The sequence below is a fragment of the Chenopodium album genome, chromosome 11, assembly GCF_948465745.1.
Source record: "Chenopodium album chromosome 11, dcCheAlbu1.1, whole genome shotgun sequence".
Taxonomy (NCBI): Eukaryota; Viridiplantae; Streptophyta; class Magnoliopsida; order Caryophyllales; family Amaranthaceae; genus Chenopodium; species Chenopodium album.
The window spans coordinates 5,690,494-5,718,489 of NC_137844.1; the positions used below are offsets into that span (position 1 = coordinate 5,690,494).

A 27,996-nucleotide genomic window follows, 5' to 3' on the forward strand; every position below is an offset into this window, starting at 1 on the left:
TAAATGACATGGAGAACTATGATCCAACGTGGCGAGTGGAGAGATAACTTTAATGATATGACATTTTATTTTATTATTAGTTGCCGTACGATGATAAAATAGGGATTCGGATATATGGAAAAAGTAAGTTGATAGGGATATGTGGAGAATAGACCAAGACAAACTCATGAATTCAAGTTACATTATAATTGTACAGATTGGAAAGCTTTTATCCACTTCTAAATCCACTATCCAATTTTACCCATGAATATTCCACATAATTACAAAATTGCCACCGCGCGTGATATTTTAGAGAGTGAGAAAGTGAAGAAAAGTAAAGAGAAACGTGAAGGGCAATTAGTGAAAAATATAAAGGGAAAGACATAAATGCACCTTATCCGTTTCTTTTATTGGTTGTTACCGTTTCTTTTTTGTACAGGTTTTCTACTTGCGTGGTCGAGCAGCCGCATGCTAACTAGTGTCGGTTATTTTTATTTTCTCTCTCCTTAATTTTCGGTTTTCGTTTTTTGAAAAATTGGTTCAAGTATTTCTGGTCTCTCTCGAAATGAGGGTTTGAATTTGAGGTAATAAACCAGCTGTCATTTGTTAGATTACAGCAAAAACAGTGGATTTTTGTTATCAACTGATTCACTACGTGTGCTCATTCACGCATACTGCTCAACTGTTGGTCTGTGTAGTACGACTATTACTAATATGGATTGATATGTGATTTTGTTACAGATTTTAATTCCGTACAAATTTAGTGTTGATAATGTACTTAGGACTTAATTTACTGTATTTGTTTTGTGAAGCCTAACATACATATTCGATCAGGATAGGCACAAGTCGCACGACATTATCAATAACTTCTCTAATGCTTTTATGGTACCAACAGATGATAAATTTACAACAACTCTAATTTGACCCTTCAACTCAACAATGCTCGTCACTTAATTATCCGTAACATTATTTATGTATGGTCTATAACTTCATTTATGTTGATACACATTTGAATATAGCATGCATAAATCTAGCCTTAGGAGTGGTGTATAAATGTAACTACAGTATTTGTGAATTGCGATTAGCTCTAAAATGTGATTAGCACTAAAATTCTGACATGGTCGTGCTGTTGGTTTGACAAAATCTGATTGATCAAATTTTCTAAAATTTTACGCATTCTTTTCTTTTGTGCTTGACAAATGTTTCAACCAATGAATTTTGTTTTCATCTTATTGTTTTAATATCCCCTGTTGATGTCGTCTCCTCTTCTAGTAATAATACGTCAAAAAAGTCAATTTGACGACAACCTAATTTATGTTTACAAGAGATTGACATCGAGATCATTTTACATTCACTACTTAATTTATCATTTTGATCATAGAATAATAAAGATGTCGCATAAAATCATTTTGGTCATAGAGTCATTTTGCTGATGTGATTACACACAGTGAATCTCATACACGAAGTATTGGATTATGAGGTTTGATAACGGGTTTCATATGCAAGACAACGAACAAATCTCAAATAATAGACATTAAATCTCAATTTTGGGTGCTAATAAAGTCTCAATGTATGCGTCTCAATACAAAATTTAGACAAGTAGGCTCTATTTAGTTCTGTTGTCTGAAATTATGAGCTTATTTTGTTTTTTCTAAAATATATAAGAGTAAAGGGTGTGTTCTATTCACCTGATTTTTACTTGTCTGAACTTATTCTAATCTTATCTTAACTTATCTAAACATATTAACTCTTATTAGAACTTATTTTAGTTATAAATTAAACATGGTAGCCCTGATTAACCCTTATCTAAACTTATTTTTCCTGAACTTATCTTATCTGAATTTATTAACCCTTATCTAAACTTATTAACCCTGAAATAAGTGGAAATAAGATGAACAGAACAGGGTCTAATATAAACAGGTCGTTAGTTATACATATTGTCATATTAGACAATGAGTCTCATAAGATGAGTCCAAGGGTTTACGAATTTATGATTTTGTTGGATCTCAAATTTTGTTTACGGGGGTATGTTACATTAAGCACACAATAAATCTGTATAAGCACGCTACCACATATCAGTTGTAAAAAGAATATATAATTGGTGAGGATATATAGAAGATCAACAAGATATTTCTCCAGAAAACCACGACATCAGCAACAGTAGTTTCTATCCACGTGATAATATTGAAATAAGACAAGTAGGATCAGCCACTCTAAAAATCTCAATTAATTAAAAGATCAAGATCATTGGAACACACATGCTACATGCACCTTAGAGATTGATACAGAAGTAGTAGATTGTATTAGGTTTAAGCTCCACTAGGAATTGTTTCACCAAAAAAAAAAACAAAAAAAAGCTCCACTAGGAATTTGATAAATACTTTGTACTTCATTGGTAAAATTAAAATACATGGACATCCAATTATTCAGAGACAACAAATTTAGAACTACCAAATAAATAAACCACCATATTTGGAGGATGCTACGCATAGCAGTATGTATGTAGCATCTAGTGCATACTGTTGTAGGTCAACCGATACTCCGTACATCTTTAACAAACATATGCATGCATTGAGAATATAACATATAGACATATAGGCATGTTCTGATTGACTGAATTGAGCTGAACTGATTAGAGCAGAACTGAACTGAATATTTTATGAGAGAAGGAAATTATGAACTGAATTGAACTTATTGGAGCTGAACTGAACTGAAAATACTCTGAAGAGAACAAGCCCATAGTCCAATAATCTGAAGAGAACCATATATTAGATGTTTAGAGCATCTCCAATGGCAAACTACAATGCCATTGTAGCTTGCTTTTCCACATCGATTTTTAAGCTACAACACTTTTTAGCAACAAAGTGCTCCAATGGTAAGCTACAACTAACATCTTGTTTGAAAAAAAAGTAAATTTTTTTTAAAAAATAAATAATTGTACACATATTATAATATGAGTGGAGTTTATTTGTCTCTTTTTTAATCAAGCATGTAGCTTGTTTGAGCTACAGTAGCTTGGATGTTGCTCAATTTTTATTCTCTAATAGTAAGTATGTAGCTGGGAAATTTATTTATATTAATTGCAAGCAAGTCCTTGCAATTGAACCATTGAAGATGCTCTAAATATTCAATCATAGAACTAACAGTAACACCCCTAAATATCACATAGTCAATCTTTACCATTTACCATGCATACACGTTGAAAGATGCATGTAGCGGCCATAGCTACGATCCAGTTAGACTAAGGGCTTGTTTGGTAAATGGATTTTCATTAGCTTTTTGATTGGCTTTTGGCTTTTTTATTTGGTCAAACATCCAAAATTTGTGTTTGGTAAATGGCTTCTTTTAAGCCAAAATGAAAAACCTACTCGGAGTAGCTTTTAGCTTTGGGCTACCTAAGTTACTAATAACATCTAACAACCAATTTTACCAAACATGTTTTTAGACTAATAAAAAGTCAAATAGCCAACAAAAAAGCCAATACAAACAGTTAGTCAAACCAGCCAATTAAACCATCCGACAGCCAACAGCCAATTGCCAAACAAGGCCTAAGAACAGCCATAGTCATGGACTCATGGATACTCCATATATCTAGTCTATCTTTATAGACTAATTTGCTCATGTCGTTAATCAAACCAGATATTATATACATTAAAATTGGTATATAAAAGTACAATATTATACATATATACAAAATTATATTAAAAATACTAATAATTGAAATACATTGACATGCGTAAAAAGTAGAAATGTTGTAAAAACTAGGGAGATATATATATATATATATATATATATATATATATATATATATATATATATATATATATATATATATAGATGATGAATTTGTATATACTCTGATAGTTTTGATTATACATCAAATTATATAAGAATATCTATGGTAATTAAATTACATTATTTCATGTCTAAATTTAGTGGTAATATAACACACAAAGAAGCAATTATGGATTTTCCTCAAAAAAAAAAAAAAGAAAAAAGAAAAAGCAATTATGGATACTAATATAGACATTTACGCTATGTTTGGATAACAATAGTACGTCAAGGGAAAAGGAGGGGAATTAAAAAGAGGGAAGGGATGGAAAAGAAGTGAGGGGAGGGAGAGGATGACCTTTGCATTTTCCTTCCAACTATTTACAACAATGGAGGGATTGATTTATTAAATGGGAAGGAAATTAAAATAGATCCTAGCTTCCAATTCCCTCCCCTTCCCTCCTTACATTAGGTATCTAAACAAGGATGGTGTATCCTTCATTTTCTCATCTCTTCCTTTCCTTCTAATTCTCTCTATCCAAACATAGTGTTACTTCAATTATCATACATCACATACTACGTATCACAAACTACCCTTCATATGCATGTAATTTTTCTCTATCTATAATACTATAAATTGCGGATAAGGACACATACTACGTACCCTTCATATGCATGTGGTTTTTCTCTATCTATAGTACTATAAATTGCGGGTAAGGATCATCCCCCAACCCCACCCCACCGGCGCACCTCCCAAAAAAAGAAGTCTTAATTGTTGAATTAAATCAGATTGACATATACAATATCGATCCATAAGACTATCTACTTCATCCATTAATTATTAATTGCAACAAAGGAATTTTTAATATCTCACAAATAATACCCTTTGTTGCAATTAATATTTATTTAGCGAAGAAATATTTTTCTTTACTATTTATCAGGTGGACAGACACGTGTCTACTTTCAATTACATCTAGCAATTATGTGTTGATTATTAATTATCAAGTGTAGTTATATTACAATTGAAAAAATTAATTAAATCGGATAGATCTGAATCATCCCAGATTACATACACTAGCGATTATCTGATTAGCCAAACAAACGTGCTAAATTGTGGTCCATGGCTCCATGCATGCAAATACAAGATATAAAACTATCTAGTAAGCACCAAAATCATAAGTCATTTTTGTTAAACATCGATCTATTAATTTAGAATCTTTTAAAGATTGGGACAACCCCTAAAAAAAAAGCTGCATAATCTTGAAAAAGAACAAGAAATTTACGTACCTTTTATAGCAAATTTATTAATCTTATTATCTTCTCGTACATATTTATCCATCTAACTATCTGAATTAGTGCATGAAATATAGTATAATAGTGTAACATTATGTATTAATGCATAAAATTAATATTCTAATTGCTAGTAACGACAATTACCTTGTGCATTACAGCAAGGATATCCAAGACATGGTTCAAACTACTTTATACAATAGTGACAACTACTTTAATGTATGTTAAGATATATGGTTCAAAACGACAACTTTTTTGTATATAAAATGACATCCGTATTCGATATTGCTGCTATATATTTATATATATATATAGGCATATAGCTCTTTACTTGTCATAATGGGGACATGTAATATATTTATTGGCCAAGAGCTAGTTTATTAAATTTCGTCAAAAAGAAAACTTGAGTTAGTCGATTTAGTACTCCGTATTAATCTTGGCTATTATTTTTATTGAATGGACACGACACACGTTTGAAGCTAAAGTTATACATTAAAGGTACGACTTCTCTGCTTAATGGTAATGAAAATGAATTTACTTATCAATATCTTATGATAATATTTGTTAATTCATTCAAAATAAAACAGTACGCACTGATGAGTTACGTATGTTAGCATGGTTAATATGCAAATTTATAAAAAAAAAAAAAAAATACTATAAAAAATGACTATTTGATAATTTACGTATATATATATTCATTCTTATCTATCTTATACTCGTTTATGTATATAGTTGTCATCATGTCATTGAATTGGTATTGTAACAATTTGGGCTTTTAAAAAAGACTGGCTAGTTAATTAGTATGAGTAGTTAGAATTCCTAGAAAATTAAGCTGGTTTGGTAAACAAGTAAACCTTATTTTAGCTAGGTTTACGTGGTCGTATTCGTATTAGGCCAACAAATTGAAAGTAGACAAACAGGTCAAAAGATTAAAGAAATAAAACGTGGTCAAGTTAAAGTACTAGTAATTTTTCAAACTACATGAATAAAGACAAAACTAGAGTATAACAAGGGCTATGATATAGAATAGCTAAATAGGATAGAATAGGGTTAAGTGGATTGTTAGATGGATAATCTTCTTTATTAGACCAAGACTCATCAAATCATAGTGGATTCGTGTTAAACATACCATTTTCATGCTCTTTCAAATGTAAAACTATTGGGTGGTATGAATTTTCAAAGTTCAAATATGACGCTTTCTCATGAATTTGAGCACTTTTTTCATGTTAATTATGGAGTACTATATTTGTGTTCCCAATTTATCCTTTTTATTCCGTAATTAAATAATTTAAGGTATCTTGTACTACTTATTTTGGGTAGAAAGTTGAGTACAAATTCACAATATAATGGATTAGCAAATATGGTATTTACTCGGAATTTCAAGCAACTTTACAACAAAACAAAACCATCAATAATTGCTTTAATTAAGTCACTCAATTTGGATTTCAAATACTATAAAAACAAAAAAGATTGTTCTTCTTAAATTACCATCATGTCGTGTCTGACTATTTTTTTTTGAGATTAGCTCAGTATTCTCCATATTTTAAAGATCAGATATACTGGTAACATATTAGTGTTGAACTTATTGTAGTTTTAATGATATTTTATAAAAATTTCCATCAAGAGATATTTTTTTTATTTTTTTTAATAGAATCAAGAGAATTAGAATTCAAATAAATTTTTAATATCAAGATTTGTTACTATAACAAAAAAATATTGAGTCTTAAAATGATTAACAGTATGGAGTAGAAATTTGAAACATGGTATTTACCTTGTTCTTATGATATTTGAGGCTTAATATCAATATCTTTAATGAAGGTTAGTAAAGCAATTGAGTAAATGATTCAATCACAATATTAAGATAATGTTTGGCCAAACTGGTAACATATTATGTAAGACTCGAATGCCAAAACTAGTTAAAAAAATTAAAACCTTTTGAAGCAAATTTCTTGATACAAGTTGAGATTTGAGAGTAGCCAACGTGTCGTCTTATGCAAACTTACAACTTGTTGAGAACAATCACTTAACATCCTACCATTCCTCTTCTAAGTTAAAGCTATTTCCATCCTAAATCAAATTGCCATTTAGGAAAACAAACTAGGACTAGGATTATTTTCTTAAAAGGGCATTTTCGTAATAAAAGTACAAAGACGAGGGCAAATGAGGAAGAAAATCAAAGCATACATTGTAAAAACGAGTAATGGTGAGTACAAGTAGTAAGTATTAACTACACATAAAAACGTAAGGGACACAATCTAACTAAAGTGGGTCCCATTTAGACCATATAACGCTCTTCCATCTTCTATCCAATCCTGGCAATCCAATATTCCTTCCAAATAAGACGATTCAACCACATTATTTTCTTTTAAATTTAATTTCTGAAAATATGTTTGATTTTATCCTTTTTGACTTTCTCCCTCTCATCCATATCCCATTTTAGCCTTCATTCAATTGAATATTGTAATTCCAAACGCAACCTTCCCTCTCCTCTATTTCTATTATTTTTTTTTTTTTTTAAAAAAAAAATCCCATCACTTGCCGAAAGCAAAACACGTAATAACCCGAGATATCATCCGAACCAAATTAAAATTTCTTATTTCTAATAAAGTGTTATACTTCTAGTAAAAGAGAACCACAAAACAATAAAAAAAGTTTTTAATTAAAAAATAAAATACCCATTCTCAACCTAACACACTTTCATTATATATACACACACTTGTCTCATTCCTCTGTTTCTTTTTCTTCAATCTTTATCCATTAAGTTTTTTTTCGTTATTTTATTTTCTTATACTAATCCCTAATTATTTTTTTCAGGATTTCTGTTCTTCTTATCAAAAAGTAACCAACCCCAATTAAAAAAAATTTTGATCTTTGGTATTCCATTTTTATTTTATATACGGAGTATAAATTTAACTTGACCAAGATCTTCACTTTCTCTCTCCTCCTTTCTCTCTGTCTTCAGCAATCTTCTTAATTTATAAAATTTTGTGTAGAAATTGATGAAAGGTAATCGTTTGTTTATATTGCTTCAGCTAATTCAAGCTCCATTTTCGGATCATTTTCAGGTATCCCCATTTTTTTTAAAATTTCTGTTTTTCTTGAAATACCCAGTTATTTCATGTCCTTAAATCATGGAATTCTGTTTGCTAATTTTTTTATATGTTTGCATGATTTTTTATTTCTTATTTTTCTGGGTATTTTTTTTTTTTTTTTTAGTGTTGAACTGATAATTTGTTTGATGTTTCTTATGTAAACAGAAAATTAATAAAAAATGTTTGATGTGTTTTCAAGTATATTAGAACTCTTAAATCCACATTGTCATTTTGTTTCCCTATTTGCTGTTGTTTTATCAAATTTAGTTCTTTACGTGTTTTCGAGGACCTAAGATCAAATCCCGTCTATTTCTATCCAATGATCCTTTGTGCTCCTGTACAAAAAAGTAAAAAGAAATAGGAAATATCTAGTTCTTGGTAGTTTTTTTTTTCCCCCTTTTTTTAGGGGTGGGGTAGAATTAGGAACTTAAACAAGGTTTGTACTTCCTGTATTAGTTTTTTGCAGCCCAAAAGGAAGAAAAAAAAAAAAAGAAAAAAAAAAAAAAGAAAAGTTAATTTTATAATGTTTATAACTTTTGGGATTTTTTAGGTAGGAAGAAGATAGAGTTTGACTAAGATCCAACTTTTGGATAATGTACATTATGATAGTAATGCCGACTTTTTAATTTCCTATTGTTATTATTTTCTGTATACTTTTGGCAGAAGTAATAATAAAGATCACCCCTTTATATATGTATCCTGTTTCTATAATTAATAGTAGTAGGTAAGGGTTAGAAAGAGCTAGAATCAGCTTAGTATATCCACAAAATCTTTGTTATTAGATATTTGGATATGGTTGCCAAGAGATCTGTTACTAGTGAGAGAACAGGTAAACAATCTAATGATAATGGAGCTGCCCTTTGGGGATTCGAAACCGGTTTCGTTTCATTTGTTGGATTTGTTAAACTAATTTCATTTGTTTGAATGCTATGAAAGAGACTAATGTCTTTTATTTATAAGAAATTAGAAACAATTTTTATTTTTTTATTGAATTATATCAATTTGTTAGGGTGAAAATGGATGGTTTGTCTGGTTGTATGCTGTGTATAGAAATGATTTGTCTATTTGTTAGGAAAAAATGCGGACTTGCTAACAAGTTCTAAGGTGATGCAAGACCAAATCAATGCTATACGTTGTGCATCGCAGACAGGTGTCTTGATTTGTTATAAGTTTCATGTGCACAACTAGTTTCTTGACTGCGTTTTTGTATGATTATTCCACAAAGTAGGATAAGGATGAAAGATAGGAGGCCTTCATTGTAGTCATTTAAGGAAAATGTGTTGTGCAACCTATGCGAGTAATAGGTTGACAGTGAGTGAGGATAAGGATGAAAGGAAGATGCTTAAATGATTTTTGATTGGAAAAAATGGCGTTTGTGGCCTTTCTTCGGAGATCATTAATGAGCTCGGACTGTTAGTTGTGAAGGATAAGAGTTGCACTTATAATACAGATTTTGGGAAGATTAATTGTTGTTTTGGTGATTATGAGGTATCCCTTTCTGAAATAGGATTTTCTTTGTAACTTGAGATTTCGAGTATCTTCATTTGCAAGTCTGCTACATACTGTAGCTTGCTTGTTTCCTGTCTGAATTTTTGTAAAGTGCAAAGTACTTTTGTTTGGATAGCCCATGTTCCCCTTGTTCATTTGCTGGTTCTTTTCTGATTGTGATGCTTGAATGGAATAACTTGAAAGGATTCTCTTTTTGTGATATTTGAGTTAGCCCTCAAATCTTGTTCTTCTTTATTTTCTTTCTTATGTTTTTTTTTTTTTTTTAATCGTAATTCTTGCTGTTTATCTGATCATTATATAATATAAATCCATTTACTGTGCAATTGTGCATTAATTTGTCTTTACAATTACTTCTTTGATGTTCAATTTGTGATGCTGAAGCTGATGCCATAGATTTCCTTTGTATGTGAAGTAAAGAAAATCTAAGCATGTATGTAATATTCTTTTCGTCCCCATAGTACTTTTCAAAATTACTTGATCTTTATTTATGTTCCTTAGATACATCAGTTCAGTTTTTAATAGGGTGATGTATTGATCGATTATGCTACTTCACATTTCACTAATAATGTTAGTGCCAATTGCAAGAATCTATTTTTGATTGGCTCCTCTTAAAAGGTAATAGTAACTAAGTCTTGATTAAACCTAACAAGTATAATTTTTATAACTAATTGCAGTTTATAGGACTCATTTTGCATGCATAGGTATCTTTTTATCCATTTCATTCTTTAAGTCATATCATAGTACTAAGGATAGGGGGAATTCTATGCATTCACATATTTCTGAATATTGGACAATCAGAGAACATGTTTTTCCTGTAATGTCAACATTGATTGCTATGTTTTAACTACCTTTAAAGAAACTCTTTTGGCCTGAATTACTCACTTAATGATTCTTGCTATATCTTTAGCAGTTTCAAAGATTCTTTGTCTCCTTTGAATTGTGTTGTGGGGTGTGAGTGTGTGACGGAGTCACTCTATTGAGAAAAGCATATAATTGGTAATGTTTGCTTAACTTTGAGGGAATAATGCTTCTGCAGAGATCATTGGATCTGATCTTAGATTTTTAGTTGGCACACGTGGTTTGTTTTGTTGATATTGTTTTAAAATACAAAGTCTAGTTACAGTCATAAATTTCTTTGCAACTACATTATTCTCGAGTTCTAGTGTGGCACCTTCACTTTCTTTGATACTAATCATAAGCACATGTAAATGTTCATGATCTTTTTTGTAATTATGCTGTTGTTTATTTAGATTTTGTTTTGAACTTATGTTACCTTATTTGCATTTTGTAGTCATGGCATCAAGATCATATGCAAGCTTTCTGGATTTAGCAGCTGGAGGGTATCTGGATTTACCTCCGACTCCCAGAAACCTTCCTAAGGTGATGACGGTCCCTGGTGTTATACCTGATGCAGACTCAAGTAGAAGTAAAGATTCTATTTCAGATGCTTCCACTTCAGGATATCGTGACAGAAAAATTGTAGTAGCAAATTTTCTCCCAATAAATGCTCAAAAGGATGCTAAATCTGGTAAATGGAGCTTCAGTTTAGATGAAGATTCACTTTACTTGCATCTGAAAGATGGGTTTTCAACTGAAAGTGAAGTTTTTTATGTGGGGTCCTTGAAAGTGGATGTTGACGTCAGAGAGCAGGAGGAAGTTGCCCAAAATTTGCTTGAAAATTTTCATTGTGTGCCTACATTTCTCCCGGCAGATTTGCAAAAGAAATTCTATCATGGGTTTTGCAAGCAATATCTTTGGCCTCTCTTTCATTACATGCTACCTATGTCCCCTGATCATGGGTCTCGTTTTGATCGGGGGCTATGGCAAGCCTATGTTTCAGCTAACAAGAAGTTTGCTGACAAGGTCGTGGAGATACTAAACCCGGAGGATGACCTTGTGTGGGTTCATGACTACCATCTCATATTGCTACCCACATTCTTAAGAAGGCGATTTTACAGGGTTAAGTTGGGGTTCTTTCTCCATAGTCCATTTCCTTCATCAGAAATTTATCGGACTTTGCCTGTAAGGGATGAAATCTTGAAAGCCTTTCTGAACTCAGATTTAGTTGGCTTCCATACGTTTGACTATGCTCGGCATTTTCTCTCATGTTGTAGCAGACTGCTCGGCTTGGACTATGAGTCCAAGCGAGGATATCTTGGGATTGATTATTTTGGCCGAACAGTGTATGTTAAGATTTTACCTGTGGGTTTGCAGCTTCGTCGCCTTGAAGTTGCGATGAACCATCCTTCTGCATCTGCTAAAGTCAAAGAGATACAGAAGCAATTTGAAAATAAAAAGATAATTCTCGGTGTTGATGACATGGATATCTTTAAAGGAATCAGTCTCAAATTACTGGCTGCTGAGCACCTATTGCACCAGCATCCTGATTTGCAGGGAAAACTCGTCCTGGTCCAAATAGTGAACCCTGCAAGAAGTACAGGGAAGGATGTTCAAGAAGCAAAGTCAGAGACATATGAAATAACCAAAAGGATCAACATGAAATATGGTTTTCCAGGATATGAACCTGTCATCTTGATTGATCGACCAATGCCTCTTTATGAAAAAACTGCTTATTATGCAATGGCAGAATGCTGCATTGTGAATGCGGTTAGGGATGGGTTGAACCTAACCCCATATAAATACGTCATTTGCAGGCAAGGATCTCCTAAAATCGATGAGGCATTGGGAATTACCACGGGAGAAGCTCGTTCAAGTATGCTGGTTGTCTCAGAGTTCGTTGGTTGCTCTCCATCTCTCAGTGGTGCTATCAGGGTTAATCCATGGAACATTGAGGCCGTTGCAGATGCAATGAAAATGGCTATAAGTATGTCTGAGTTAGAAAAGCAGTTGAGACATGAGAAGCATTACCGTTATGTTAGCTCTCATGATGTGGCCTACTGGTCCCGCAGTTTTGTGCAGGATTTGGAGCGGGCGTGTAAGGAGCACTATAACAAACGTTGCTGGGGAATTGGTTTTGGGTTGAGTTTTAGGATTCTTGCTCTCTCTCCTTCCTTCAGAAAGCTCTCAGTTGAATATGTAGTTTCTGCATACAAGAAGACGAAAAGAAGGGCAATTTTTTTGGATTATGATGGAACTGTTGTCTCTGATATGTCCATTGTCAAAACCCCTAGTCCTGAGCTAATATCTATTCTGAACAACCTTTGCAATGACCCAAAAAATACCTTATTCATTGTTAGTGGTAGGGGACGTGATCCTTTGAGTGAATGGTTATCCCCTTGTGAGAAGTTGGGAATAGCTGCTGAACATGGATACTTCTTAAGGTATGCTGATTGCCTTCTATATTTCATCTTAAATGTAAATTCTTAATTCTGTTGATTCTGTTAAATTGTGATAATCTTTCCTCTTATCGATTTTTATCCTAAAATTGTGTTTGATTTTATATAACATGGACTCTTCATTCACCATAGACAAGCTACTTGATGCATTTGAAAACCTAACCTGGAATATTCTAGCTAATTTTTGTCCCAAAATGTGCTGTTTCAGTGTAGGAGCAGGTCCATGTAATCTATGTTTACTGAACCACATATTACTCCCCAACTTTTGTGTACCCTACCAAGGCATTTACACAAGTCAATTGCTATTTTTTTTTCCTGATTTCTTCTGATGGTATTGTAGGTGGAACCAAAACTGTGATTGGGAGATAAGCCCGGTTACTGCTGACAATGACTGGAAAAAAATTGCGGAACCTGTGATGCAGCTTTATACAGAGGCTACAGATGGATCTACCATTGAGAGCAAGGAGAGTGCTGTAGTATGGCATCATCAAGATGCAGACCCTGATTTTGGTTCATGTCAGGCCAAAGAATTGTTGGATCATCTAGAAAATGTCCTTGCTAATGAACCTGTTGTTGTTACCAGGGGACACAATATTGTTGAAGTTAAGCCACAGGTATGCACCATCATACCCTATTCTTGTGTGGAAAGTGTATTTGCTAGGCTGTCATTTCATAGACATTACAAATAAATTTCTATAATTTATAGATAAATGAGGTAAAGAGTATACACATTGTACATACATAGAAATAAAAGAATGATACCCTTTAAAAAATGGAATTGAATTTGTAGTCATTTAAGATATGTGTACATTTGGGGAATGGTAAAGTCCGTTGATAATTACTCATCAGATAAGGTTAGAAAAAGAATGTGTTGTCCTTCACAATTGACTTATAAGGGTTATTGCATAGATATTCAATCACTTAGTATTGCATTGGTATTCCTGATATTACAAGTTCTACGGAATAAAAAATCCGAGTCATAAATGGACAGATTATTAACATATAGAGTATACGAGCACGATTTTCTGCCCGGCAATATCTTTACTGCAATGTAACATCAGCCATCCAAGTTTCTTGGGGCTCCTGAAATGTGAGTAAATTGTTTAGGAAACACATAAGTTTTGATCTTTCATTGGAGTATTGCTGCTTGAAAACCTTTCCTTGTTTAAGTCATAACTTGGGTGTCTTCCATCAAACTTTAATATTAGCAGCTAACATAAGTTTTCGGTTGAAACTTGCAGGGTGTTAGCAAAGGGTTGGTGGCAGAGAGAGTGCTATCGGAACTGACAAGTGATGGACAGCCACCAGATTTCCTGTTGTGTATAGGCGATGATTTGTCAGATGAAGACATGTTTGAGAGTATATTGAGCAAAGCTTCTTCACCATCTTCGGGTATTGTGCCTGAGATTTTTGCATGCACTGTGGGTCAAAAACCGAGCAAAGCCAAGTACTATTTGAATGACACAAAGCATGTGATGAGACTGCTTCAAGGTTTGGCATATGCTTCGAATGGGAAGCCGCCTGAGTGCAATCTACAAACCGAAGTCTCTTTCGAGAGCTATGCTTAAGATGTTGCTTGATTTCTGAGTGATAGGAAGGACAGCGAGACACCAAGGACGCCACAAAACAGATACACCACATTTCTTGAATATGGTAGGAATGCGCGAGTTTTTTTGGTTAGGGGTTGGTATGATTTGGGTGTAGCTGTAGGTTTTGGAGGTTTAGATGTTGATAAAGGGTGTTAGGTTACCTTGATAACCCAAAAAAGAGAAAAAAAAAAAAAGTAAATAGTTTGTATATGTTTTCTTTCATGGATTTTTCTCATACAGGGAAACTTCAGTCTTCTGATACAGTAGAGAACATAAACTGTTCTTCATACCGCCCTCATAATCTTTGTCCAGATGGTAACCTTTGTAAATATTCCCCCATAATTAAAGAATTTTTCTTAGAATCATTTGTTTCTTTTGGAGAAATTCTGGGTTATAGAAGTTTTTTCTTAGTCAACAGGCAATGGGATTCCTGGTATAATCTTAAAGTAATAATTCCTCCGTTTTGTTTTAGTTGACACGTTTCTTTAGTCACATTTGTCAATGTACAATTTCAACCATTAATTGGCTTTAATTACCGATAGACAAAAACTATAAAAGTTTATATTTTGAAAATATATCGTGTCGAATCTAATAAGATCTCACATGATTAGATTTTTCATTAATTATAAAGCACAAAATACGGTCAAAGGGGAATGACGGAATAGTGCTAAAGTCAAAACGTGTCAACTAAAAAAAACGAAGGTAGTATGTAATATATACTTCGTATGATATAACTTCAAAATAGTACGAAGTAACATACTTTGGTATTAAATATAAGTAAAAATATTCACTCTAAGCCTTTAATAATCAATCAATCAATGTACTATATATTAAAAGACACACCAACAATGACATGTGTCATTTCTTGGTGTGTTCCTTATGTTTTTTTTATTTTTTTAATTTTTTTTAATAAAAAATTCCATATAAAAAAATATTTTGTATATAAATAAAATATTTGATGTGTCGTTATGTTTATTGCCAACTATAAACTTAAGTATAAAACAAAATTTCTTATTTACATAAATAAAATATTTTATATACTCCGTATGCATGTATCCTTCCACAATATATAGTCAAATGCATATTTTAAAATATCAGTTTGGCAATTAGGCTATTTTATAATCCATGATAATATTTACATATGTAAATTTACTTATACAATGTTAATTTAAAATTAATTATTAAAAATTTTCGTGCATGGCACGGGGTCTAACCTAGTAAAGATAATAAAGATGACATTTTGAAGAAGACAAACTTTTAAAAAAATCGAATGTACAATAAAATATTGTACATCCGTTATAAAGTTACCCTAAAATGAGTAAAAGTTACCCCTGAAATGAATAAAAGTTACCCCAATATGCATAAAAGTAACTCAATACAAATAAAAATTATCTACGCTTTATTAATAAAGAATCACATTTTAAATGACTAAAAATCAATTATTAGTAATTGAATGTAATTAAATTACTTTTATAAAACTTTTCGTGTTATTTATTTATATAAAAATTGTATTATGTTTAAAGTTACTCAAAAAAGGACAAAAAATTACCCTAAAATTAGCTAAAAGTTACTCTTATAATGTTTGATGTACACTAATATTAGTGTAAAGTGGGTGTATATAAAAGTTTTTCTTAAAAAAAAAAAAAAAAAAAAAAAAGGGACATTGGATTCAACCAGTCCAACATTAAAAAAGAACTACGAGAATATGATATGGGGTCTGAATCTGGATAAAACTATGGAGTTAGTAACGACAATTCTTTGGGCCATTATTTAAAATTTTTGACGTTGACTTGATACGTATTTGCCGGACTCAACCCAAATACACAAAGTGACATAAAACTCAACCACCCACAAGTCCACAACTCAGAACCATCTTTACCTCGTACTTCCTATTCCTAAAGAGTGTACACTTCTTCCTCAGAAAGTGTTTTTTTTTTTTGGGAGCACAAGCGTAAGGTAAAGTTAGAAGCATTAGGTTTTCACTACACATAAAATTAAAGTCGGAAAATGGACCGTCGAATTGCAGTTTGTTTTGCAATCTTCACTCTGATTATGACAGTCTCTACTTCCGCTGCTTTCCAGGTTAAATTATTCTTTAATTATCACTTAAATCCCTGAAATATTATGAGCTTAATTTCCTTAAAGTTAGTTACTTTGTTTAATTTTTTACCGCAGATTGATGAATTGGTGAGCAAGAAGCATATAATCACAACAAAATCTCCCTTCTCTACTGCACTTGAAACCCTCCAGAAGCAGATTGAGTACTCTCTCTAACTATCTATATTAATTTTGACTATTTAGTCAAGTTAATTCAAGAAATTGATTAAGATGAGAAAGAAATGAGTGTTATTGATTTCTAAAGCATGATTCTTTATAGCATTTGTTCAACCATAATTTTAATGTTGATGGGTGATTGTCAAAAATTCGAGGTGTCAAAAATTGACCCGACCAAATATAACTGACCAACTAATTGACCCGCTATGACCGGACATGACTGACCAACTAGTGAAGATGAACAAGAAATTAAAGATAGTTTTTGCTTGCTGTTGTTTTCAACAATGCAATTTTTTTTATAAAAATGTATCTTATAAACAAATAAATATGTTACTTTAGAATAGTTTCTTGTTGCTTAAATTTCCGTTGATGTTGATGTTTGGGTGGGTGGGATTAAATGTGATCTATGATACTTACACGACTTGTTTAAATCATATAACCTCGTATCCGAGCCTTAGATGTGGATTTTCTTGAAAATTTTCTGAAGTCTGAGTAGTATAAAACAAGTAAACAATTTGTGTCTTCGCTGTTAATTTTTTAAGTAATGTTTATCTTGTTAAATACTTAACTAAGGAGATTTAAGATTTCTATTTGTGCAAGTACAGCTCAGAACTTGATGGTTCTTTTGAAATGTTGTCTATCTCTTGAAATGTAGTTGGACCTTCCGGGAATCCGTTGAAGGAGAATGAGATTGGGTGTATTGCAGTTGTATATTAACAATTTAGCAATGATTTTTATAGTTTTGTTGCAGGTTTCTTAGTGTCTTAAAACCAAGCAAATATATAGCTAAATCACTAAGGACATGAACTCGAGTGATCATAACTTATAACCTATGGTAGCTCCTCTGGTCTATTTCTCAGCCTCTTATTGTTCCTCCATCTCATTTTCTTTGTGGGCTTGTCGCCTTGTCGGGCTCCTGGAATACAATTCATACTTGGGTGGCTTGAGGATGACCTGAAGCCTGTTTGGTGATCGCGTAACCCATTTCCTTGACCCCCATGGTGAGCCATAGACGTGGAAATTTTGGTTCTATCCAATTTCCATCAAGCTCATCAATGTTTAATTGTTCTTGTTCATCACCTCTCATGGATATATAAAGCCGAACTGGGATTCGTTTTCTCATTTTCTGGTTCTAAGTGTGAAGATATATTATAAAATGAGATGATGTGATATACGAAGTATGAGACATTTTCCCTTCAAATTTTGACTTTTGTTTTTATTAGAAACAATTTGAGCTTGTCAGTGTAAGGTTTCTTGAATTGAGAAGAGAGTATGTGATGATTGATAAGAAACTGATGGGATGAACCCTCAATCATCAATAACTGTATGCTAGCTCAAAAACTTGTACTCTGTTGTCATTTGAGTTTTCTTTCTATATGATTAGTTCCATATTGTTCATGGAATAGTAATAGTGGTTGAATTCTCTAATTGCAGCTATACTTTTCATCGCATTGATCTTCTTCGACGTGCAATGACCCATGCTTCATTTTCTGGGGAGAACAACCGAGCACTAAGCATTCTAGGCACGAGCATCATAGAAACATCTGTGTCCTTTAGGTATCTTCTAAATGATATGGATATTTCTTCAAAAACTCTGAATCGTGAGATAGCAGAGGCATGTAACGTGGAGTCCTCTTGTGCTGTGGATTGGATGCGGTTGGGATTGCACAAAATAGTCAGAGTCTCTCACAATACCAACTCTACCACTCCTGCCATACTCTGTGGTGCTTTCCGTGCAATATTTGCTGCTGTTGCTCTCGACTCTGGAAAGTCTGATGATGCTTCAAAAGTGTTCTGGAATGTCCATACTCGTACAGGTGGAATGGCTGCTACATTTTAGGTAAGCCTCAGAACTAGTGGTGACTGCATCCTACTATGAGCTCATGTTATATGAATCATTTGTTAGGGTGATGGTGTTAATATATTAACTTTATGTATGCTCTAGAACTAGAATGGCTCAATAACTCTGCTACATATATATATTGTTCCTAGGGAGGCTAACAGAGTTTATCAATGGTTGTTAATCTAAGTATGGTTGTTTTATATGTGGATCCAAGTTTGCGTTTTATCATAGTTTGTAGAAAGCTGATCAATGTCAATGTCAGAATCGTTTGTGATCTTTGAGTGAAATTTATTGTGATCATCCTGTATGTCACCTTGAAAACGACACTTTAGATTCAGAGAACCGCCAAGGCGGCCCTTGTTGTCAGTTGTATGTTGAGATCTGTTGGGTTTATCTCAGTCTGTCTCCAGGTTGGTGGTGAACCAGGAAACAGGCCAATCACTATTAGAAAAGTACAGCACAGCTCAATGTTGCAAGCTTGCCGAACTTAATTCCTTTAAGCTGAACAAGTCTAATAGTGACTAAATCCTGTTTCCGCCTTTTCATGTCTTTGTTCATGCATGATCAGCACTTAATTTATAATGATTTATCTGGTTTCGGTGATTCGCTTGCATCCTGTAAACGATCTTGCTACCTTTAACCAGTATTATAAAATGAAGCTAATTAATCAAACTTACAAGACTTGATTCTCATTTCATGTGACCAAAAGATTCATTATTAATTTAGAGCTATGCTAAGCAACTTTAGTTTAGTATTATTATCTGTTCCAAGTGGCCTGAATTTCAGGGTTTTAGCACTTTTTTCTTGTTTTTTCAGTTACAAAAATGAAAGAAAGATTGTGAAAAATGTGGGTGAGAAATTTGTCATATTGATAAATCCACTTGGAAAATGAGGCTTGAGATTTGGTATGAACTGGAAATATCTTTGGCTCTCAAGAAAGACAGACACCCTAAAATCAGCTGTATAATGTACTTGTCCCCCCACCTTTAGTTTAGTTGCCTAACCCTCTTTCATTTCTTTATTGGAACAAGACCTTCTCGTTGACTTGTAAATATGCTATTTTTCTTTTTATTTGCAATGCTTCTCATTTCAGGCTTGTCAATGCATTGCTTCAATCACAAATATCTTTAATTATCAATCAATTAGTAAAAGTTATAAAAATTGCATAATTATCAAAGCATAAATAGTGATGCATCTAACAAAGCTTAACATGACTATGTTTTTTTTTTTTCTTAAGTAGGTATAATTTTTTAAAACCAATCAAAGTGGAGTATGTGAATAATGTTTAAGTGAAAGTATTGCAAATAAAAAGAAACGCATGTATGTATATCAATCAATCAATCAATACTATATACTAAAAAACACACCAGCAATGACATGTGTCATTTCTTGGTGTGTTCCTTATTTTTTTTTAATAAAAAATTCCATATAAAAAACAAATTTTGTATATAAATAAAATATTTGATGCTTCCTTATGTTTATTGCCAACTATAAACTTAAGTATAAAACAAAATTTCTTATTTACATGAGTAAAATATTTTATGTACTCGGTATGCATGTATCCTTCCACAATATATAGTCAAATCAATCAATATCTATAAATATAACTAAAATAGCAATCGCTGACATCATATACTCCACATGGCAGGTTTACAAGAAAAATTTTCCCGCCTAAATAAAATATGATGTCATTATATTTAAAAATTAAATTTCACCTCCTCTCAATTTATCTATACTCTTTAATTTATTTAATTTTCTTTTTAACCAACTATTTGTATCCAATGCATACTCTATGTTTCTTATATGAGGTAATTAAGTAATATGAGTACATACAATATATACTCCATGTTTCAAAGAAATTTCTAATATCGTGTATCGTACGAGATTAATCTAGTTATATACTAAAAGACATACACGACAAGAAAAGGGCCGTTTTGCGACGGAAATAATTCGTCGCAAACTGGCAAAATTCCGTCGCAAAGTGACTTTGCGACGGATTTCCGTCACAGGCATGGCGTCGCTCGAACTTTCGTAGCAAACAGTCCTTTTGTGACGGAATATCCGTCGCAAAACGAATTGCGACGGATTTTGCGACGGAAAGGTAGTTGTAGCTGAAAACAACATTTGCGACGAAAATTCCGTAGCAAGAGGAACCATTTTGCGACGGAATATTCCGTCACAAATTTTGCGACGGAATGTATTTCCGTCGCAAAATGGATTCTTTTGCGACGGAATAGTCCGTCACAAATTTTGCGACGGAATGTAATTCCGTCGCAAAATGAAGTTTTTTGCGACGGATTATTTTCCGTCGCATGTGTGCGACGGAAAATAATCCGTCGCAAAATACTCCATTTTGCGACGGAATTACATTCCGTCGCAAAGTTATTGTAATTTTAATTTTTTTTTTTTTTGTATTTTGTTTTTTTTTCCTGGAACCTGTATTCCTGCAATCCTGTTTAATTTTTTTGTATTTTGTTTTGTTTTCCTGGAACCTGTATTCATGCAATCCTGTTTAATAAAATACGTGCATTTAAAATAATTTCAGTCAAAAAGTCCACGCCCTAACATAATTCAAATATATACAACACGTAGCCGTAACTACCAAGTACGGTACATGATATAATTTTTTAAACTACAATGTCATCCATATACAAAAATCGAAAAATGACACCTAACTAAACACAAGCTGGCTGTCCTTGGCCTGCACCACCACCACCACCACCACCCGGGTCGTTCCTGGGGTCTCGAATCTGAGGCTGAATCGTAGAACAAGTGAAAGGAGTGGTCAATCCTGTAAATCTACTGGCTAACTCCTCTAAGAACTCCTTGTTCTTCCTCTCGATTTCAGCCATCCGTTCTGCCACTCGAGCCTCCACTCGAGCATCGAGCTGTTCCGCCACACGGCTATCGATCTGGCTCTCAATTGCTTCCACCCTCTCATTCAACTCCTTGTGGAAGTTTTCCTGCATTTGAGTTATGACCGACGGTACGTATTGGCTGGAAGAACCCGATCCTCGTCCCCTAGATGTGCCGTAGTACAAGTCAGCACCAACACCAAGACCTCTAACACGACCCTTCTTATTACGACCACCAGCCGCCTCAAAGAAAATTTCATTTTCAGACAGTTGGGAACCCTGGGTTCTTGATTCCTCCTGTCTGTGTTGGTACGCCTCCTGTAACAAACAAAGGATATACAATGCAGAAATAAAAATAAAGAATGAGAACCAATAGTTTGAGGCTTGATATAGTTCATAAGTGGCAATATAGGTTCACTAGGTCCTAAAACTAGGAAAATTGGGTGAAAATGGGGCTTTTTGGTTCTAACTTGTCTATTTCTCACATTTGTTATCTAATGAACCTATTTTTGACCTTAATACACCTAACTAACATAGTTACTTGAGTTTGAGGCTTGAAATTGTTTATAAGTGGCAATATAGGTTCACTAGGTCCTAAAACTAGAAAAAATGGGCGAAAATGGGGCGTTTTTGGTTCTAACTTGCCTATTTCTCACATTTGTTATCAAATGAGCTTATTTTTGACCATAATACACCTAAATAACATAGTTACTTGAGTTCGAGGCTTGAAATAGTTCATAAGTGGCAATATAGGTTCACTAGGTCCTAAAACTAGGAAAATTGGGTGAAAATGGGGCGTTTTTGGTTCTAACTTGCCTATTTCTCACATTTGTTATCTAATGAACCTATTTTTGACCTTAATACACCTAACTAACATAGTTACTTGAGTTTGAGGCTTGAAATTGTTTATAAGTGGCAATATAGGTTCACTAGGTCCTAAAGCAAGTGATGAAACACATATAATTAACACACAATTACCCACATTCAAATAAACATACATACACTAACATGTATTTTTAAATTAACATATATTTTAAACTAATCTAACATATATTTTAAACTAATCTAACATATATTTTAAACTAAACTAACATACATTATAAACTAACTAACATATATTTTAAACTAAAATAACATACATTATAAACTAATCTAACATATATTTTAAACTAAACTAACATACATTAAACTAATTCTAACATTGCAATATATCTTAAAAATTAAACTAATTCTAACATTGCAATATAAATTAAACTACACTACACTAAACACAAGTAATTAAATAATAAAATTTAGTTACAAATTAAATTAAAAAACATAATTAGAAAAAGTTAGGGTTTACATTAAAATTAAATTGAAAACAAAAACAAAGGGGGATAGTGGAATACTCACCGGGATTTGAGGGTGTTGTGGCGGAAATCCGGCTGCCGGAAGGAGGGTGGTGTGGTGGCTGCACACCGCCGGCGAACGGAGGGGCGTGAGTGGGCTTGAACGGAGGGGGTGGCGTGGGTGGGCGTGAGTGCGCGTGAGTGGGAGTGAACGGAGGGGGTGGGCGTTAGTAGGTGTGAGTGGCCGGATTCCGGTCGTTCCGGTGGCGACAGCGGCGGTGAAGTGGCCGGATTTTCTTTCTCTCTCTACGCTTTCCTCTATCTCTCTCTACGCTTTCCTCTTTCTGTTCTTCGTTTTCTTTTTCTCTCTCCTTCAGCGAAACTTCAGTTTTTTATAAAAAAATTTAAAAACTTTTTGCGACGGAATTTCCGTCGCAGAATCCGTCGCAAAATGTTTTTTTATATTTTTTTTTAATATTGTTTTGCGACGATTATTTCCGTCGCAAACAAACTTTTGCGAGGGAATAAATTCCGTCGCAAACTTTGCGACGGAATTTCCGTCGCAAAAGTTTGTTTCCGTCGTAAAGTTGCGACGGAATTTATTCCCTCGCAAATTAACCCTTTTGCGACGGAATTGTAGTCCGTTGCAAGGTTTCCGTCGCAAAATGACCTATTTCTTGTAGTGATACCAGCAATGACATGTGTCATTTCTTGGTGTGTCCCTTATGTTTTTTTTTAATAAAAAATAACATATAAAAAACAAATTTTGTATATAAATAAAATATGTGATGTGTCCTTATGTTTATTGCCAACTATAAAATTAAGTATAAAACAAAATTTCTTATTTACATAAGTAAAATATTTTATGTACTCTGTATGCATATATAGTCAAATGCATATTTTAAAATATCTGTTTAGTAATTAGGCTATTTTATAATCCATGATAATATTTACATATGTAAATTTACTTATACAATGTTAATTTAAAATTAATTATTAAAAAATTTCGTATATGACATGGGGTCTAACCTAGTATGTAAATATAGCTATCCTTGTCTTCCAATGTTACTCCAAATTAGTGGTCTTGTCCAATAGCCTTTTGGTTGCCTAATATTCTGAGATATTTGCTAGCTTATTTTTGTAAAGATATTATTATGATGTCAGTCATCGATATGAGATTATTTAGGTGATTAAATATCTTATATTGCGTTGAAGTGTTGCGTTATATTATCTGCTTTTATGGCATTGCTAATATATTGAATTGATTACAAGAAGATATGCTATTGAGTGGCCACCTCACTGTCTTATCTAAGGATTAAAATGGTGGGGTTTGAATTTTGGTAGATAGCCCAGCCGTTAGCCACTTCAAATATAGGGTATGCAAGAGGGCTTATCTAAGTGTTCCTTGGAACCATTATTGGAGCATCACTTCATTCTTCTTGTATCTTTGTTGTCATTATGAAGAACCGATAATGATTTTAAAAATCCCAAATAGTGAATTGGTGGTTACGATTATGCTAATTTTGACTGTAGTAGGGGTGTTTATATGATGAGATAATTTGCGAGTTGCTTGAACTTATTAACTTTGAAAACTTGGCTTGAGTGGTCTCAACTTGTATTCGAACTCAATTCAAGATGTTGACAAGTTGAGTTTAGATACTTGAAATGTGACTCGTATCCTCATGAAAATCTTGGAAAATATACTATTATCTACTGTGTAAGGCAAATGTCCTTATCCGTTGTTTATTCTAGTGGTTCTATTGAGCTTGATTTAGTCAAACCTGGTCAAAATTAAGCTCGATTCAACTTGAATTCAATCTTAAATATTAGCAAGTTAAGATACCTCAAAGTCAAACTTATCTCGCATCATAAGCACCCTAATTGTATGGTTGTCAAAATAACAAATTATGAATTTGACTTGAGCTCCAATAAACTATATCCTACTTTTATTATTAGGAAGGTAATTTAGGTAAGAGTCTTGTCACTGAGCTATTCTGATTAATAACGAAATTAGTTGGTTATTGTTAAAGATTTGGGCATGAATCACGATTGAGGATAAAAGATCAAAAGTAACTTGACTCTTTGACTAATCTTTAGATCTTCACCTCAATTTTTTTTTAATTAGCCTATATCAAATAATAACGGCCATTTGTTCTGTTGCTTTGTATTATTGATTAATAACCAATCATTAGATCTACCTAATGAAGAACAACTTAGGCCACAAAGCTGGCAAATTTTTTTATTTTTTTATTTTTCCCCTTTCGGTAGGTCCTTTTTTAATAACATTATAAATCATGGGAATCATTCGGTAGCGTTTTCTCATTTTTTTTTTTTTTTGACAGTAGCAAACAATTTATTTATTTTTTTTTTTTTTTTATTTTTTTTTTTTGTTGACAATCAGTAGCAAACAATTTATCAATCGAAGCATGCCAAGATTCCTAGGTGATCCACTTGATTCTGGTTGATAAAGTTAACAGTTCCATTCACATTATTATTCATTCTAGGTGGTGTAACATCTTTATAATAAGTCCAATCTGTTTTGTAACATCTTGATTCATGTAGCCGGACTCATTATCAAAGGTTTCAATTTTGAGTTGTAACGTCTCTAAAATAAGTCTACTACCTTCTGTATAGTTTAAATAACAAAGTATTTAGATGTTGTAATCTGAAGACATTTTAGAGAAAAGAACTTAGGTTTTGTTAGATTATCTGTTAATGAGGAAAGTTGCTTAATTGCTAGAGTAATAATGTTCTATTTCTAAACCAATTTGCTTATAACTTTACTCTACTCTCATCTTCTTTAATGTGGATTTCTCACATATACATGTACAAACTAGTGTGTGGCCCGGGCGATGCCCCGGGTTGCTAGTTTGTACTTGTTTAATTTGCTAATCAAATTCGACTGTTTAGATAGTAAGACTTGTTGGTTTTGAGTTTAAATCTTGCTATAAACATTTTTTAGTTGTCGAACTCAATCATTACAACAAATAGTATAATAAGACACAAATTAACTTATCTAAGTTAACTATAATTTTGTTGGATAATAAAACACAATTAATAAATGGCTAAGATGGTAATAAGACTCATAACTTAAGACTTGTTGGTCTTGAGTTCAAGTCTTGTTATAAGCATTTTTTAAATGCAAACCCAATACATGTGAAAGTGACATGTCATGTTTATAATCACATGTGGCGCATATTGATGGCATGTCGAACTTGAAAAAGGTGACACATGAAACATATTCTGTTTTAGGAACGCTTTTTAATATATAAGTATAGATGTGGGGGTTCAATTCGTAACGGTTGTCCTTGGTTCTTAAATGAGAATTGCGTACATACTCAAGCATTTTGTAAGTTTATGGGAAGTACTCCATAGTCCATATAGCTCATTATCACCTAAACTATAATTCTATAAATAAATCACTGGATTATGCAAATTTATATGATCGAAAAAATACACTTTAATTATCCCAATTATTGTTGATTTACTTCTAATAATCCTAACTAAGCTTTATTTTTTAATAATCCTAATTATGCCCTGAGTTTGCCTCAAACAGACCCAAAAATCGGTTATCTGCTGAAAGGAGGTTTTTGTGTGTGTGTGTGTGTGTGTGTGTGTGTGTGTGTGTGTGTGTGTTTTAAATGTCACATGTTAGCACGTGATTGACCTAATTTTTAAAAAATTAAAAAAAAAAAAAAACAGATCGAACCAATCGTGACAACCAACCTCTCCACCACCGGCCAACCCACAGCCAACCGAAAAACGATCGGCCACCTTCCTAGTCCCCCGAAAATGGCCGGTCAGCCCTCCCAACCCCCAACAAATCTCAATCGACCCACCCCAACCCCTTAAACCACTCCCCTTTCTTCTTTCCCCCTTTGCCGGAAAACCAAAAAAAGAAAAAAAAAAAGCAACGTCATGCCGCTCCTCCTCCCTTCCCACACCCCTCGAAACCGCCCAGGGAGCCGAATTCGAGGGTTTGGAAGGGAGGAGGGTCAGTTGTGTAGAGGTAGTTTTCGAGGGAGGTTTAGGTGGTTTGGCGGGTGGGAGTGGGCTGGGTAGGGTGGTTTAGGGGGTTGGGAAGGGTCGTTAGGCCGTTTAGGGGGGGGGGGGGTTAGTGGACACGGTCGACTGTTTTTCGATGGGTTATTAGGGGTTGGTCATTAGGATATGCGGTGGCAACAGGGGAGGGGTGGTGGCTGTTAGGGTTTACTGTTTTTTTTTCCTTTTTATTTTTCTTTTATCTTTAGGCCAATCACGTGCTGACACGTGTATTGGTTACTTGTGATATCAAGTCATTAATTTGGTGTTGACCGGCTGGGTCTATTAGAAGCAAACTCAAGGCATAGTTAGAATTATTAAAAAAGTAAACGTTAGTTGGGATTATTAGAAGTAAATTGGCAATAGTTGGGATTATTAAAGTGTGTTTTTCCTTTTATATTTCACCATATAGCTCATTATCACCTAAACTATAAATAAATCACTGGATTATGAAATTTTATATTTCATGTAAATTATATTGAATATAGTGTACACGATACTTTATACTTCATATTATATACTGTCCTTCCGTCCTTTTGTTATATGCCTATTTTCCATTTTGCACGGGAATTAAGAAACTTAAAGATTTCTTAATATTAATAATTGGGAGTACAAATATGTATGTAGGGTTAGAGAGAGATAGAGAGAAAGAAAAAATGGTTGAAAATTAGGAAAGAGAATTTATTGGGAATTGAAGTCAAAGTACAAAAAAGAAAAAGAAAAAAATAACAAATCATCAAAAAAAGAATAAAGTACAATCTATAAATAGAAATACTCCGTATGCACTTAATTTTAATGATCTTAAAAAAAAAAATGTAGACATATAATTAAAGAACGGAGGGAGTATATTGAAATGTAGATTATTATTATTATTTTCCTCTCTTGAAAATAGATCAATCTCAAGTCTCAAGTAAAGTATATCAACTTCAAAACTTTAACCAAACGAACTAAAAGGACTAGTCGGCAGTTCGGCACATATGTAGAAAATATGATGTGCACTCACTTTCCCATCTCGACCTCCCAAAGCCTAGATAGAAATATTTCCAGCTCCTATCCTACTGTCATCTTTCATGTATATAAATAACACCAAATCATCTTTCACATTCCCCCCTTCTCTCTATTCATTCCC

The 27,996-nt window shown here is 33.2% G+C and overlaps 2 protein-coding genes across 3 annotated transcripts; both read left to right on the forward strand.

Moving 5' to 3' along the window:
• The first annotated feature begins 7,776 nt into the window (after positions 1–7,776).
• Positions 7,777–14,888, forward strand: LOC145567236 (putative alpha,alpha-trehalose-phosphate synthase [UDP-forming] 9). 2 transcript variants are annotated; one of them, XM_081626494.1, is made up of 4 exons: positions 7,777–8,105; positions 10,933–12,922; positions 13,278–13,551; positions 14,179–14,888. In XM_081626494.1, the coding sequence occupies exons 2-4, from the start codon at positions 10,935–10,937 to the stop codon at positions 14,503–14,505; spliced, it is 2,589 nt and encodes an 862-aa protein (XP_081482620.1). In that variant the 5' UTR covers positions 7,777–8,105; positions 10,933–10,934; the 3' UTR covers positions 14,506–14,888. The 2 variants fall into 2 exon arrangements, with proteins under 2 accessions (XP_081482620.1, XP_081482619.1); XM_081626493.1 differs by lacking the exon at positions 7,777–8,105 and adding an exon at positions 8,280–8,961.
• A 1,504-nt stretch (positions 14,889–16,392) lies between these two features.
• Positions 16,393–18,917, forward strand: LOC145568357 (protein NUCLEAR FUSION DEFECTIVE 2-like). Its single transcript, XM_081627788.1, has 3 exons — positions 16,393–16,608; positions 16,702–16,787; positions 18,235–18,917. The coding sequence occupies exons 1-3, from the start codon at positions 16,534–16,536 to the stop codon at positions 18,638–18,640; spliced, it is 567 nt and encodes a 188-aa protein (XP_081483914.1). The 5' UTR covers positions 16,393–16,533; the 3' UTR covers positions 18,641–18,917.
• Positions 18,918–27,996: the final 9,079 nt, after the last annotated feature.

What these genes read in the sequence shown, in the direction of transcription:
- LOC145567236 (XM_081626493.1), top strand. Translation starts at nt 8,925, where the DNA reads ATGGTTGCCAAGAGATCTGTTACTAGTGAGAGAACAG. An exon ending in TGTTACTAGTGAGAGAACAG is followed by an intron (nt 8,962 to 10,932) that starts GTAAACAATCTA and finishes TGCATTTTGTAG; the next exon opens with TCATGGCATCAAGATCATAT. An exon ending in GAACATGGATACTTCTTAAG is followed by an intron (nt 12,923 to 13,277) that starts GTATGCTGATTG and finishes ATGGTATTGTAG; the next exon opens with GTGGAACCAAAACTGTGATT.
- LOC145568357 (XM_081627788.1), top strand. Translation starts at nt 16,534, where the DNA reads ATGGACCGTCGAATTGCAGTTTGTTTTGCAATCTTCACTCTGATTATG. An exon ending in CTACTTCCGCTGCTTTCCAG is followed by an intron (nt 16,609 to 16,701) that starts GTTAAATTATTC and finishes TTTTTACCGCAG; the next exon opens with ATTGATGAATTGGTGAGCAA. An exon ending in ACCCTCCAGAAGCAGATTGA is followed by an intron (nt 16,788 to 18,234) that starts GTACTCTCTCTA and finishes CTCTAATTGCAG; the next exon opens with CTATACTTTTCATCGCATTG.